At 37.6% G+C, this 16,586-nt stretch overlaps 2 protein-coding genes across 9 annotated transcripts in view; both read left to right on the forward strand.

The window, feature by feature from the left end:
• ptprfa (protein tyrosine phosphatase receptor type Fa) overlaps positions 1–16,586 on the forward strand; it is a 321,092-nt gene that overhangs the window by 262,086 nt on the left and 42,420 nt on the right. For all 8 annotated transcript variants that reach the window (XM_055641521.1, XM_055641525.1, XM_055641524.1 and 5 more), the window contains 3 exons: positions 2,434–2,531; positions 4,930–5,053; positions 10,910–11,085. In XM_055641521.1, the coding sequence (XP_055497496.1) occupies positions 2,434–2,531; positions 4,930–5,053; positions 10,910–11,085 (398 nt within the window). The remainder of the gene's footprint in view (positions 1–2,433; positions 2,532–4,929; positions 5,054–10,909; positions 11,086–16,586) is intronic.
• LOC129700813 (ribosome biogenesis regulatory protein homolog) lies at positions 6,381–10,899 on the forward strand. The gene is given in 3 exon segments (XM_055641533.1): positions 6,381–7,052; positions 7,055–7,299; positions 7,301–10,899. Coding segments are annotated over 3 exon segments (1,020 nt in total). The 5' UTR covers positions 6,381–6,880; the 3' UTR covers positions 7,904–10,899.

Genomic DNA, 16,586 nt, shown 5'->3' on the forward strand with positions numbered 1-16,586 from the left:
ACATTCAATATGATCATGGCTCATCATCAAAAATCAGTACCACGTTCCTGCTTTCACCCCATATCCCTTGATTCCGTTAGCCCTAAGAGCTATATCTAACTCTCTCAAGAACTACACACAAAGATAGTAATGAAGTTCGGAGTGAAAGGCGATCAGCATTAGTGTCATCATTTAATGAACATTGTGTTAAAAATTGTTGTGCTCATTGTCTAAAGATTTAAAAAGCAATGCTGAGTGAGGTTTTTCAAATAACTATATGTAAAACAAAAAACCTTTAAATACCCATTTAAGAATTCCATTTATTTCCGTGTTGGGTGTGTCATGAAGTTCATCTTGCTTAAAAAACTAATCTCTTCTCCAATCTGACTGGCTGAGCATTTTCTTCTCTGCTTAATTACACAGTCTCAATTAAAGTGATTTTCTGCCATCAATGTGCTGACCCATAAACGACTGCTTAAAGAGTTTATATCCAAGGGTCTGGGAAAACTAATACTCTTACTAAGTACCTTTAAAATAACTCAATGCCAATATATTGGTGTAGTGAAAATATTCTGCCACAACATGGCACATGATTTGTTACAATTAAGTTTATAGATTGAGCAGCTCTAATTTTGCATATTTTTTCATTTAGTTCAAAGACATCCAATCCTCACATCATTAATATTTTTCTGCCCTAATTGCTTTACATTTGGTTACCAAAGGGCCTACTCCTGGCCATTTGTTTCTTATAAATTAAGCTACTTGTTCCTCTAACATCTCCCACTCAAACACTAAAGTTTCAAACTAGTATCTACCACATTATATCATTTTCAAGAACTTAATTACTGTAATTGCTCCCGTGTGACAGTAAACACAATATGAAATAATAATTATGTCTCTTTTGTAATGGAGATGTTTGACACTTCTAACACATTTTTATATAAAAAGCTGTTAAATGTGTTTTGGAGGCTGTGGATTTGTACTGTAAAGGATCAGTTGCACCTTTAGTCTACACATTTTATGATGATTTGTAAATTAAATCTAGGTATCTGAATAGGAACTGAGTTTCTGGTTGCTAGTTCTTAACACTAACTGAAATACAATGTGTCCTTCAAAGCAGCTTTTACTTAATTCTGTGTGAGGATACAGAGGGATGCTAGAAAAATCTTACGTGTGAGCCTTTTATGAGCTACTAACTAGTATGATGGAAATATAACGGTTTTTTAAAAACTCTTTGTAATACTTCATTAATACTCCAAAATAGTAGTATCTAAAATTGTTGTAGTGGTGGGTAAACAAAAATGTTTTTCATAGGAAGTGGTTTAGTAGTGCTTATTTCGGGAACTGGATACTTGCATAAAAATGTGCATGGTTTTATGCAAGCATCAAATGGTAGAGTCTGAATCCAAATCTTTTTGACTCCTGAAATAAAGATAATGTGTGAATGATAAATGATTATGAAACAACTTTTTATAGAATGATTAGTTAATTGGATAATTAAATACATAAAAAACATTAATATCTGATAGATGATCTTTAATTAAACTATTGTAGACAATAGGCACGTTTGTGGTCTCTTAGATATCAAGAGCTATAATAAACATAAAATAAACCAACAAAACTGCTTCTGATTCCTGACACCTTAAACATTTTATTTATATTTCTGTAAAAAAAACTTGAAAATTGTTTAGAGTTGTTTTTCATTTCTACCTAAAAGCTAAAATAGATTAAATGGAACCACTGAAAGGTACATTTCCCACTTCAAAACAAATAATGTGTAATAAATGTTACCATGTAGGAAGAAAATACAAAGCAGAATGTGGAGTTCTTCAGTGGAAGTGTTAATTCCACTCATTCCATATTTATAATAATAATAATAACAACTGAAGAATATGAAAACATGAAGCAGAAAAGAACATGAACCACTTTCCACTTCCCTGCCCACAAGCAATTGCCTTGAGTGATTATTTTGTAATAAGAGAAATTCAGGAATAAGAATTATTTTGAGTACTCCTGCAAGGTTGATTATTCTCTCTCCCTCTCGAAACAGAAACATTCACTATGGATTTAATTATAAACTCATCCTGTGTAGCTGAGAAAAAGGGGTTGCTGCATTTTAACAGCCTTCACTGTCTTACTCATTCAAATCTGCCTTTATCATCATTTTTCTGTATGTAACCACATATGGGCTGCTTAGAAACTTTGTGTCATGTGATCAGTGACTGTTGCATCTGAGCATGTTCGCTAGAGAACAGTTTCAACCATGCACCTTTACTTATTAAAAAAAACCACAAATGTTGGCGCATGTGATATTGTATTTACAATGTTTTTGGTAAAATCACACATAATCTTTTTACATACATGCATACATGCTTTTAATACTTCCATTTTATTTAATTTGTTTTAAAAAAATATCTTGCCATTTTACTGACATGCTTACTCTTATTTGGTTAGGCATGAGAGATCATCCGCCAATTCCTGTCACTGATCTAGCTGACAACATTGAAAGATTGAAGGCCAATGATAATTTGAAGTTCTCACAGGAGTATGAGGTAGGTTGAACCCAAGATAATATGTAGAATGCATCGGTCACTCTTTTGCATTTGTAAAATGATCATCTAACACCAAATAAAATAATCTCACAACTGCCATGAAATGCGCTGGAAGGACACTTTGGGGAAAACACAAGCTGCTGTTTACAAGAGCATTGTTCTTTGTCAGAAACACCTGCAGAATGTGAATCTGAAACAAGAAACTTCACATGCTCGACTCGAGTGAAAAACAAAGTGCTGGAGGATCTTGTGCATTGAAACTCATGTAGAAGCTGCATCCATGAGGGGTGATGCAGTGTAATATTGCAGCTTTATTGTTGTGGCCATTTGCCTTGGTGGGAATGGCATCATTTTGTTATCTGCGGGACACCCCTGCCCCATCTCTCATGTATAATAAGAAATGCATGTAATCAATCAATAAGTAAATATAAATAACAGAATAATTACATATTTGGGATTGTATTACCAATATGATGGGCATTAATGGCTTGTATGTGCACTCAGTTATGGTGCAGAATATAGTTTTCAGTTTGCTTGCGGTTTTTGTGCCAATTAAATAATTACAAAATATGCCTCAAAACAGTCATTACTGTTCAAATCATAAAATACATCTGCACATGCAGGAAATCTCAACTACAAATGTGAAATGCTGGAAGTCTGTGTATGTCAGTCATTTTTAGACACATACAACTGCTTGGTCTGTTTTGAGTAATTTCTAGATTTTTATGCCATCCAACATATAAATAACACTTAGCTATGTGTTGGGTTTATTTTTCCTAAAGCATAAATGATCTGAAGCAGTTCAACAAAAGGCTTTGGCATAAGCACTTCATTATAAAGCCTCTATTTGTGACTGTTAGAGATATCCTGGAGCTGTGCCAGGTCTTTGCTGCTGGTCATTTTGCCATGTGGTTTATCCCCTGCATCAATATTACTCACAAAAGCAAATCAGACTAAATTCCAATAAAACTTCAAAGATACAGAACTAATGAAGCGTGATAGGCTAAACCTTGAAAATACCCACAAATAAAATTTGTAATGGAAATAGATGAAACACTTCGATATGTTGTAATGAATCTCATCGTTGTTTCTTCTCTATTGCACTTAGACAGTGAATAATGAACACTTGGAACCCTTTCACATATTTGCCCATTGGATATCTATTACCATTATCGAGCCCTTTTGGACTAATGAATAACTCATCACGTTTCAATCTCGCATGCTTCATTTCAGCATTATTTCTGTTATGTGTTCTTTGGTTAAAGCTTTTTCACAACTGCCATGTAATTAAGAAAGCAAGAAATGTTCTGTCAATGCAGTTTCAATGCTGCTCTGCAGTTTCAGTCATTTACTAAGTAATGCTGTTCACTGGCATCACAAAATGAACTCAGCAAGATTTGAAAAGCCTTTTTATTCACAGGTCAGGGGACAGAATGTTTAAGAAGCCCAAGTCTCCGAGAGAGTTGTTAACTTCATGCTTAGAAAATAATGAAATGGTAGAAGTGGTATTGCTGAAATTTGTATTATTATTAAAGCAGGAATAGATATTCCAGAAATTGGAACTGTATTTCATATCAAAATAAATTAAGTAGTTGCTGTTACTTTTATGATTTGGGAATTTCAGAGCAATTTCAGTCTAAAAGGAAATGATAACGTTTTTCATGCAAAAATTTTAAATAAAAATTGAACTGGCTTTTTTTATCTGGGACAGGGATACATGGGCTATTGTTTAATCTTATTTGGTCCATATAATATAAATTAGGTAAACATACTAGGCTAGAAATCCACAATGCAATCGAATAGAATTTCATCTGAAAAACATTTGCTCCACTTCATCCTTGCATCGCTTGCACTTCAGGAAAATACATGACAGTACATTGTGCACGTGATATACCTGCAAATTGAGGCTTCAAAGCAATGTTGATTAATGGCAATCAAAGTGCTCTGGACAATTTGTGTCATACTCTGCAAAAGGTGCAAGTCTTGATTGTGGGCACCAGTCCTGAACATCATCACATATTGCTTCATGTAACCTAATTTAAAACAGGCACAAATCCCCTACAGAGGAACATCTCAATCCACAATGTTATGACCAAAAGGATTTCTACCCTGTCAAGTTAGTTTTAAGGATATTAGAAACACAGTTTTGTAATTGTACATTTGCTTTATTGTGGTATTTGCACTTGTAAACTTGATTTTAATTGGTTGTATGTTTGGAAAGAGTGGGTTGCAAAGACAGGAAGACAAAGGCTCACAGGTACTTTGGCATGAGGAAAATGCTTTCAATTCCATTTGACTATTTTCTACCATCTTAATTCTCTAGAATTATTGCCTTATATTCACTTATTCTCGTGTAACCTTTGCTTCAATAGTCATCTTCCCTTTTATTCTGTTTTAGTCAATTGATCCTGGTCAGCAGTTCACGTGGGAGAATTCCAACATGGAAGTAAATAAACCGAAAAATCGCTATGCCAATGTTATTGCCTACGACCATTCAAGAGTTATCCTCACCTCTGTTGATGGCAAGTATATCTGCAGATCATTCAATTATTGTGACTGCTTCTTTGGATCTGATTCTAATTAGATATTTGAACAGTTTATGGGCATGCCATTGATTCTGTGGATTGATAAATGGCAGTAATATTGATGAGAACGTGGCTGACATTGGTTTTAATGCCGTGTGTTATACAACTGGCACCAAAGTTAAAGCTAATGGAAATAAATACAAATCTTTAATCTGCACACTCTGGACATTGGTGGTGCCAGACTGACAGAACATGTAGTCTCCTGTAAGAGACAAAGAATCTTGCACCGTTTTGGGAAAATATTCCGAAACATTTTCTGAAGAATATTTTCCTTATCTGGCCAATGATCTAACTCCCAAAGGCAATCAGATAATATAATCATCGTGGTGATTGGATGATAGAATTTGTAAGATTGCATTTAATTTCTCTTGTCATTTTGATACAATATATAAAATCGATATAACCTAATCACAAATTGCACAGCTGAAAAATTGTCCTTACTAGAACTGAGTTTACTTTTTTATAAAATGGTTAAATGTAGCATGTTTTCTTTATTTTGCTCTGAATGTGAATAACTGAATAATCTGCAAATTTTTTTATCATTCCGTTGCTGATTATTAGGTATAACTGGAAATTATATATAATTATATTACTTGGATGAATATGCTGTGTAGAACTCCACTTTGCAGTCTTAATTCTGGTCCTTTTTTCATATAATGTTCATATAATGAATCAAACTGATTAATTCATGTGCCAGTTTTACTCCCTCTAGGTGCCAGTGAAAGTTAATTACGCAATAGTTGTATTTGCAAGAAACCTTGCATTCCAGGCGATGCATTAAAAACAATTGCATCAATGGGAAAAGGGCAGTTAGGAATTAGAGTGTTTCAGATTTGCAAATTTAAACATGAAGGTGTTTATAATAGCTATGTTAATTTTATTACTGCAACTAAAACACTCAAGGTTACATGTGACATTGTTTAATGGGGTATCATTGCACAAATATCAATAGAAGCCTGCACTTCTCATTTTCCAAAGTAACTTTCTTAAGTCCCCTCCCATGGTGAAAGTATGAGACATTTATATCTGAGTCCTGCGCCAGTAACTAATTTGACAGTCATAATACAAACTAGACTAAATGGGACCCATTGGGTCCTGCGTTTACACGGGAGGGCTGGTCCCCAACGCAATATTCCACCTCTCCACCAATTCCAATATTGGTGGCCAGTGAGGGGGGGGGGGGGGGGGGGGGGGGCTTTCTGGACCGGTAGTAAGGGTGTTGTGGGCTGAAGGGGCTGATTTCCAGAGGGCTAGTATGGACATTGTGGGCCGAATGGATTCTTGGGCTGGCAGCTCAGTCACTCGGGCCTGGTGGGCTGGCAGCTCAGTCACTCAGGCCTGGTGGGTTGGCAGCTCAGGGCCAGTGGGCTGGCAGCTCACTCACTCTGGGCTGGTGGGCTGGCAGTTCAGTCACTTAGGGCTGGTGGGCTGGCAGTTGACTGACTCACAACTGTTGGGCTGGCAGTTGACTCACGGCTGGTGGGCTGGCAGTTGATTGAGTCACGGCTGGTGGGCTGGCAGTTGATTGACATGGCTGGTGGGCTGGCAGTTCACACACAGCTATTCCTTGAAATTCCATTTCAAGCAGAGTGCAGGCCACCAAATTCAAATGCAATTTCTTACAATTTCAAGCAGAGTGCAGGCCACCAAATTCAAATGCAATTTCATACCATTTGAGCTTTATACTCCTGCCCCCCTTCCCCGCGTCCGGAAAGGGCGTTACCTTTATCCGGGCCGTGTGAGCTGGGTGCAGCGTGCGGAGGGATGGCGGCGGAGGTGGAGGTGCTGGCGGGCGTGGAGCAGACGGCGGTGGAGGAGGTGCTGCCGCTGGCTCTGGCTGGCGTGGAGCAGCAGACGGCGGGTGATGGCCTGCACAATGTCCGTGTGCACAAGGATCTGGAGCTGGAGTTCGATCTAGGGAACGTGGCGGCGTTCGACACAACGTCCTGAATCCTGGCGAGTTCCGAAGGAACCTCGAGACATTCCTGCGTTCGCTGGCCCGCGGCAACACCCAGCTGCTGGTCAACGCCATGTGGGCGCTGCCTGTCGAGCGGCTGCCGGAGGCGGTCATGGCCAAGCTGCCCGAGGGCAATACACGCATCCCCCGTGAGAAACCCGTGCCCAAGCGACGGCCGCCCACCTGCTGGGAACAGTTCGCCAGGCTCCAGGGCATCCGGAAGAAGGAAGAAGACCAACCTGGTCTGGGACAAAGAGCAGAACGAGTGGCGGCGGCGCTGGGGGTACAAGAGAGTCAACGATCCAACCAAAGAGTGGGTCATTGAGGTGCCCGAGTCGGCAGTTCCCAATGATCAATTTGCAAAACGCGCCACGGCTAAAAAAGAAAGGGTGGCGAAGAACGAATTGAACAGGCTGCGCAATATCGCCAGGGCTCAGAAGATTAAAGTGCCAACTTTGGGAATAACCCCGGCCAGCCAGCCTAGTAAGAGTGAGCTGAGCAAAGCCATTCACGTGGCTAAGACCTCCACAGCTTCAGTTGGCAAGTTTCAGGCTAAGCTACCGAAGGAAAAGGAGTTGAGGAATAAAGCCAAGAAGAGGAAATTCCAACCCCTTATTGGAGATTTTTCTGCAGAGAAGCAGAACCAGCTAGAACTGCTAAAAATCATGGCAGGCAAGAAACCAAAACTAGACCTCACAAGAGCTGTAAATAGGCAGCTTCGTGAAGATGAACAGGAGCAGGCAGCAAAGCGAAAGAAAGTGGGCCCAAAAGGCAAAAAAGGACACAACAACAAAACCAAAAAGATGGAAAGGGACAACGTCGAAAAATAAAAAAGGAAGGGGGAAATGAATCATGTGAAATAGAACTCTTAATGTTGTACTTTTTTGATTTAGGGATACTGAGTTGGATGATCAGCCATGATCATATTGAATGGCAGTGCAGGCTCGAAGGGCCGAATAGCCTACTCCTGCACCTATTTTCTATGTTCCTATGTTTCTATCATGGTAATTGACAGGCGAGAGGACCAATCAGCTGATCTCAAGATTTTTAAAACATTCATATTTTATTTTTCATCGATCAGAAAAATCCTCGGGGCTGCCTCAGCGGAGGAGGACTGTAAGATGGCCAGAAATCATAGCGATATATGGTAGCTTTTTTCCTAAAATCAATATACAGCGCAGGCAGGAAGTAGTCAAGATGAGACTTTTCGTTATATAGATAATGTTGTATAATCCCAGGTTCATCAGTCGCATTATATTAAATTTATGTGATGGAAATATGCATTACAACAGAACTCTGAAAATACCTCACCAGTCAAACAAAAGATCAAAGTTATATCAGGACATTTAAAATATATGTGATGGATAGCATTAATATGGAATAATTTGGGTTTAGTAGTTTTTATGACTCATGCAATTGGACAAATATCGCAAAGGTGAATAATGACTTTGTCTCACAGTATCGTTTATAGTAGACTTTGGTTGCTGAGGATGTTACTGCACCCGTTCATGTCAATTGTGTTTTTTGATTTTTTTGATTTTGTGTCTTTGGAGGGATTTCTATCTTTAATTTGTGTATTGATGATGTCCTTATTATTTATTTTTCTCCGACTATATGTTTTTTTCCTCTTCTGTTAATTTTTGTAAGGTGTCCTTGAGACTTTGAAAGGTGCCCGAAAATAAAATTTATTATTATTATTATTAATGGCCACTGTTTTGTATTGCTATAAAGTAAGGTTCTCCAAAATTTTGCTTTGGTTTTTCGGTTTGTCGGAAGACATAACTGGAACCATTCTCTGTTTGAATTTACTAACGTATGCAATTGTCTTGCAAGCCCATATTTATTGTTTTACAATGTTTACATCCATTTATACTTCTTTGCTGATGAGCACATTTCACATTTATCCCTGTATCCAGGTCTATGATGTAGATCATGCTAAATTTGGTAGTTCTATGATTACATGCATTTCCTGCATTTCACTAAGGAAAGTCTTAAAACTAGGTCATGAAACAATGTTTCTCATGAATTTCAATGTCCTGATGAAGCACTCCAGCATCAGTTTATCAGATCTGACACTTAAACTTTGATCGTCCAAACACATATTTGGTTTGGTGAATTATTCAACAAAAAGGCTTTTTCTGCTTACAGATACAATGAGTTCCTCATGAAGTAAATTTAAATGTTACTATTGGCCAAGCCATCTGTTGCATTTGCCTTGTGTTAATTTGGGCTTTTTTTTCCAAGTTTAGCTGGCAGAGCTTTAATGCTTCCAACAATGTCATCATAATTTATGCCCCAGCTGTCCCTAACAGTTCTTTTTCTACAACAATAACTAATGTTTAACGTGGCTGAAATATTTAAAATCTTTTTTCTTAACTGAGGAGCAATTCTTCTGAATCACTATGTTCCAAACCCGAGGCCCCTGTGCTTGACACTCAGATCTCCATCGGATTCAATGTTCAAGCATTGACTTGTTGGTCTTGTTCTTTTCAAATGAACATGAAAAAAAAAGAAGTTGTTGGAAACCTGAACTAAAAACAAAAATGCTGGAAAGACTCAGCACATCAGGAAGTATCTGTAAAAAAAAAAACCAGAGTTAATGTCTCAGGTCCAAGATCCTGCATCAGAACTGGGAAGGAGATTTCTATTCAAAATCCCTTCTGATAATTATGGGCTACACTGACTTGAGTCAGCGCATCTGCAGAGCATGTGGAAGTTTCCAAGTTACATATTATCATATTTGGAAATGTGTCACTGCTGTTTCATTGTTGCTGGGTCTAAAACCTGGAATCCTCAACCCAACAACATTGGAAGAATCATCAGTAAAAAAGGCTATTCACTCCTCCCTTTCAAGGACAACTAGGAATGAAAATGAGTCTGAAGAAGGGTCCCGCCCCCAAAGGTCACCAATCTATGTTCTCCAGAGATGCTGCCTGACCTGCTGAGTTACTCCAGCACTTTGTGTCTTTAGATGTGGCCTTGTTGCAATGCCCATTTCTCATGGGGGAAAAAAAGAAGAAATAATATTCATAATGGAAACGTTGGTTTTAACTTGCATTGGGAATTAGAGCATGATGGACAAGGGAAGAGAATATTTGTAATACGGTGAGCCAGGCTTATATAAATTGTTGATGAAGCCATGTGGTTGATTGATTCATGCCATTAGGGAAAGGGAAACAAAACAAAGGGATAAACAAAAGCTGTGAAATGCAGATAGGAACTGCAGGAAATTCCCAGATGATCTGGCAATATCAGTGAAGAGAGTAAAAAATTACAAATGAATAACTTTACAGCAGAACTGGATGTGTAACCTATTTTCTTTGATGGTGACAGGGATCCAGAAAGGTAAGGGATAAATTGTATTTAAAGTGAGAGGAAACAGCGACATCTGGTAAAAGCTGGGAAAGTTCTTCAGAAAAACATTTTGGGTGAAGGATAGCTGCGTCAAAATTGGATGCCTAAAATTAATCATCTTCACTTAGAGCAATGTGGGCACGAAACTTAATTCTTAAGAAGAATTACTCCATCCCCAGAACTCTAGCTGCATACAGATTATTTAGATAGGGGTGAGGATAATTACATGGCGCCACTGCTCGACAACCTACCAACACTCATGACTGAGATGGAAATTTGAATAATAGCTTATGCATTGTCAGTATTTCCACCATTATGGTTCTTTTAAGTAGAAGGAGGGGAAAAATCAAAACGCTACACCATATCATAAGGTTTTGAATCACATGAAATGTTATTTCTGTTGAAAATGTGTCAGGTTTTGTTACAACGTAAAATAATTTGGTTCCTCAAACTATTTGAACAAGACCTATCTATTCCTACAGGTGTACCAGGAAGTGATTATATCAATGCCAATTATATTGATGGATACAGAAAACAGAATGCCTACATTGCCACTCAGGGCCCACTTCCAGAAACACTCAGTGATTTTTGGCGAATGGTGTGGGAGCAAAGAACTGTCACCATAGTAATGATGACAAGACTGGAAGAAAAATCGAGGGTAAGTCATTCTGTTATTGCGCATGGTTAATAGAAATTAATTGCCATAATACTTAATAGCTTATCCCAGAGCAATTCCCGAAGAACTAGTTGGGATATATTACAATAGTGGTCTTATAAGTTATGGATGATTGGAGATTTTAATCTGTGGTACCTCAATGGCATGATGGTAATAATTACACAGATTCTGCTGACGTTTTGCTCACAAATTTGAATTTCAGAAAAAAAGGTAATCGCTGGAGGTATAATCCAAAATCCAGTTTAGCGGATTATGTTCAAAGCATTACCTATCTACTTCACAACATATATCATTTCCTAGTTATATTTGAAGAGGATTAATTAGGGTTGGTTCCTTGGCACTTTTCAAGTGTTTCCTTGTTTAGTATCCACCCACAACCCACAAACATGCTCACCACATATTATAATTTCCCCCACAATTTCCTGAGGTCACAAAGTAGTAAGCACTTCATGGTATTGCAGCAACAATCTTCCAATCAAGCTTGAGCTAAAAATAGCAACATTGGTGTGTCTGTTTTATTTCTTGTGATTTATATTAGATTACTTTTCTATTTCAACTAAATGGACAAATTTGTTGAATGCGTTATTGCAAAGTCTGATTCTGCTCAGTACGCCCAAACTTAATTACATCCCATTAAACCTGACAAGAGCTTTGAGGCCATTAAATAATGAACAGGGCAGTCTGTTGCATTCTCATATTTGTCTTCCATCCATCCAGCAATATATATTTATTTTAATGCCATGGATATTATTAACTTTCTTAATGATTTGCTTGTTTTATAAGGGATAACAGCCATAATGTGAAAGAAGAAATAGTTGTATCTTTAAAATCTGTTTGCACAGAGTGCTGAATTTTTATAGGGCCATGTCATGTTTGGAGATAACGTCATTAATAGTGTTGCCATGGCTTAAAGTTAGCTTGTACAGCAAGCTATGCAGTATGCATGAATATGCACTAACTGTAACAACCTTTCCATGAGGTCACTATAGTGACTATAACCGAGTGGCACAAGAAATGTCACTGTTGTCACTGGGTGATGAAATCATGCTGCAAATGAAAGTGATAGAATAAAGGTGCTGTTTTCAATAAGGAACCAGATGTGACCTATTAGCTAAACTAATAATCAGATAAAAAAAGGCAGATGCTCTGAACCAAATGATGTATTGATATGTGTTAACATAGTATATATTACATGATCTTTGATCACAATCCTTATAACTTCCTCAAAGAATGTATTCTCAGGACAGCCAGAATCTACTTTAGTGCATTTATTGATTTAACTAATAAAATTAAATTGATAGATTGAAAGCATAAACCAGGATTGAATTTATCCTGCAGTTGATAGTCATCGAGCCATGGTATTGCATGCGCTTGGTTTTATTTTGATAAATATGATTGATTTATGTGGTAAGCATCTGGAATTGTATTTTCCGCAATGTATTAAATCCCAGCACACCTCTTAACATCCCCATTGATTATCAACTGCTAAAATGACTGGTTTCAGTTTGTACTGTTTCCTATTCTGCTTAAAACCTTAAAGTAGGAAACGTGGGGAGTGAAATGAGGATTCCATCTCTTGTGGCAGCGGTTTCACTGGCTTGTCCTTTGAATGTAAAACATTGCCAAAATTCCAACAGCATAATGGATGTGTTTCTCAAGATTTTATTTCAAATAAATTGTTGATTGAACATCCCCAGAGAAGAATAAAATGCAAATAAAATGCATTACTTCAGTAGTGCCGAAATAAAATCACAGAGATGGGATTTGCTTGCAAGTATCAGCAGTCCATGCCAAATTGTTGCTGCTTACAATGTAAGAATCAGAAAGTGAAGGGCTCACACATAAATGTGCCATGCAGAGCTACTGGTTTCCCAGTTGCTTTCCAGCATTGAGTTTAGTGGCAACAATTCCACAACAGTCTTACTGGTGAGGTGCTTGCAAAACTTGCCCGAGGCCTGATTGACATAAACATAATGAACCATTCATTTGTATGAAAAGCCACATAGCTTGCTGTCACGTTTTATTCCCGGACAATTTCATGGGCAATGATTGTCCTGTCATACCAAATTTAATTGTAAGACATTGCCACTTTGCAGGTCTTTGTCATTTCAATGGTGAGCATTGGTGGGTCACTGCTTAGTTTGAAATTGGAGATCAATCCGAAATGTCACCTGTCTATTCCCTCCCCATATGCTACCTGGCCTGCTGAGTTCCTCCAGTACTTTGTGTTCTGACCATCATAACAACGGTTGGGGGGAAGTAAAGAAGGCTTTTGGAATGGAAATACAAAAGCAGTGCAAGCTTTTGCAAAATAACCAGTTGACTTCAGGGGAAATGCTGAAAGAAGAAATATTTTATGTTTTACTTTAAATATGAAGAATCCATACTGCATTAAAGATAGTCATGAGCATATATGCTGTAAGCCTCACCCCATTGGCCCCATTCTTAATTTGTTCCAATGCCTTGAACATATTTTCCCCTTGAAGTACTTTTCCTGTCCAAAAACCATGATTGATTCTGTTTTCCACCATTTCAGGCAGTGATTTCCAGATTACACCTAAATCTAAAATCACAAATCTATATTTATAGGTTCAGTTGGACAACCTTAACCTTGTATTTGCTTTGCCTTGAAACTTTCGTTCAGATGTCCTCTCAGTTTTCAATCCTCTACAGCAATGGTACACAACATGCTGTCCCTGAGTTACATCTGACCTCAGGATGCTCCTTCCTGGCCTGTCCTGTACCTTCAGCACGAACTTAAGAGCTGGTTAAGCCTCGCATTTCTTCGGCATTCTCTGATCTACTGCTCATTTTGTTTATAGTGGGAGAAGAAGGTCTTAAAATTATCTCTGGTGTGACCCCACATTTCCTCGTTTACAGATTTTTGTCTAATTGTAACCCTTCAGTTAAGTTACATAGCTTCAATAAAAATACATGAGACCAGAGTGGAATGGAGGACAAATTTAACATCTGGAAATTGATGATGGGAAGAAGTAGGCAACTATAGGCAACGGAAATTGTAAATTATGTAATTTACCGGTCCTGCAGCAGTTCTGAAACCTTTTTCCATGTCGAATTAACCATTTAAAATTTCTTATTGATCCAAAAGTATGATTACTAAGAGTATAATCAGTATTAAATGATGGAAGTTTTAAGACTTGGTAGGAACGGTTTATTGAAGGGAAAGTGAAAATAAACATTTCTAGATAGAAACTTTATTATTTTACAGACTCACGATTGGAAATTGAGTAGTTTGGATGCAACACTTTACGACTAACAAAGTTGGATATTAAGCTATAATAGTTTCTTAATTGAATTTTATTAAACTGCAACTTGTGTACTGCATCTAAGGAGTAAGCAATAAAATACAGTAGGCGGTTTTTCGTAGGAAATTTTAAAGCTCAGCAGAACAAAAAATAATCCGATTTTTTTCCACCTTGTATCTGCAAATATGAGGAACAGATATCTATGAACAAAAGTTAATGCTGATTTAAATGAAGAGTTGGATGGTTAATTAATAAAAATAAACCATAGCTGGATATAACTCGGCCAGGGACCAAGAAGAAAAATGAAGATTTTAATAAGGTGAAAATAAGCAATACCAGCATAATAAATGGAGTGTACCTGGACTTTCAAAAAGCATTTGATAAATTCCCACAGAGGAGATTAGTGGGCAAAATTAGGGCACTTGGTATTGACAATATTCCAGTTGTGGATGAACTATGTTTTATAAAGGTTCTTCATGGCTTCCTTGGTTTCATGCTCTAAGCCTCTAAAATTCCATCTGCGTACAGGATTTGGGACATTATGATGCAGTTGTACAAGACGTCAGTAAGACCTTGCTTGGACAATAAGGATTTACGTGTACAGTTTTGGTTACTCTGCTAGAGAAAAGGTGTCATCAAGCTGCAAAAAGTATTCATGGGCATCTTGCTAGGACCCCAGAGCCTATTCATAGGGAAAGGTTGGACAGGCTAACACTTAATTCCCTGGAGCATTGGAGACTGAAAGGTGAATTTATAAAATCATGAGGTGCACAGTTAAGGTGAATACAGTGTTTGGTTCCAGGGAAGAGGAATCAAAAATTAGAAGGCATAGGCTTGTGAGAAGTGAAAGATTTAATAGGGGCCTTAGGGGCAACCTTTCCCCACTGAAGGTGGTGCTTATATTGAAAGCCCTACCACAGTAAGTGATTAAGGCAGGTACAACATTTAAAGGACATTGGGATAGGTACATAGATGACAGGTTTAAAGGGATAGGGGACACGTGGGCAGATGGGACTAATTTAGATGAGCACTTGGTCAGCATAACAGTTAGGCCATGTTGTATTAATCTATAACTCTAAAATATGTTTTAATCTGACAAAACATAACCACATATATGAAGGTAAAAAGTAAATTAACAAATTGCTGTTCAAATTGCTACAATGAAAATACAGGATAGTGGCTTTTTTTTTAATACAGGAATTATAACCACCAACTTCATTAAAAAAAAAATGATAACTGGTATTTTTATGATTGCATTCTAATTTGCTTAAAATAATTCACTGGCCCTTAACAGTCAAGGGTTTTTACTCTACTAACCCATTATTATTGATTTTAAATTAAGATACTCATTATTTTACAAACTAAGATATTTTATTATAACATACATTTTAATTATAAAGACACTGCAAATTTACCTGTTGATGCCTTCTGATGATTGACTTAACTTGTTGCATTGTTTCTGGGAGACCACTGTGAGAAAATCTGAATTTATTTTCAACATTGCCAAACATATTTCTGCTTCAAGATTATTATCTAAGATCTGATTGTATTTCGCTGATATTCAACATTGCATTGGCATGCTTGCGAATGGATGGCGAAAAAATAAATAAACTTCATGGCTCACTGCCTTAGTTTTGGAAAATATTCCTAACGAAGTCAACTGTAGAAATGGATCAGATTTCCTTCACAATATTTGCTGCATCATGAGTCAGAGCATGAGGTTGATAAATTCAATTCTACTGCTTCTGCATCGTATATAAAAAAAAGGATTACCAACAAACTTCATCTTTTCTGCATCTCAAGATTAGCTGTTCATACAAGTATTGAAGTCATCAGAGTGAGACCCCAAGATACAACTGTGTTTGGAAAAGACCTGATAAGTAGGAAGATTAGTTAAGACCAAAGTTGGACCATTGACGACTGAAAAAGGTGAATTTATTATGGGTAACAAGGAAATGGCAGATGCGTTGAACAGGTACTTTGGATCCGTCTTCACTAAGGAGGGCACAAACAATCTTACTGATATACTAGTGGCCAGATTATCTGAGATGACGGAGGAACTGAAGGAAATCCACATTAGGCAGGAAATGGTGTTGGGTAGACTGATGGGACTGAAGGCTGATAAATCCCGAGGGCCTGATGGTCTGCATCCCAGGGTACTTAAGGAAGTGGCTCTAGAAATCGTGGATGCATTGCTGATGTTTTTCCAATGTTCTA

Source organism: Leucoraja erinacea, chromosome 10, assembly GCF_028641065.1.
Source record: "Leucoraja erinacea ecotype New England chromosome 10, Leri_hhj_1, whole genome shotgun sequence".
NCBI classification, from domain to species: domain Eukaryota; kingdom Metazoa; phylum Chordata; class Chondrichthyes; order Rajiformes; family Rajidae; genus Leucoraja; species Leucoraja erinaceus.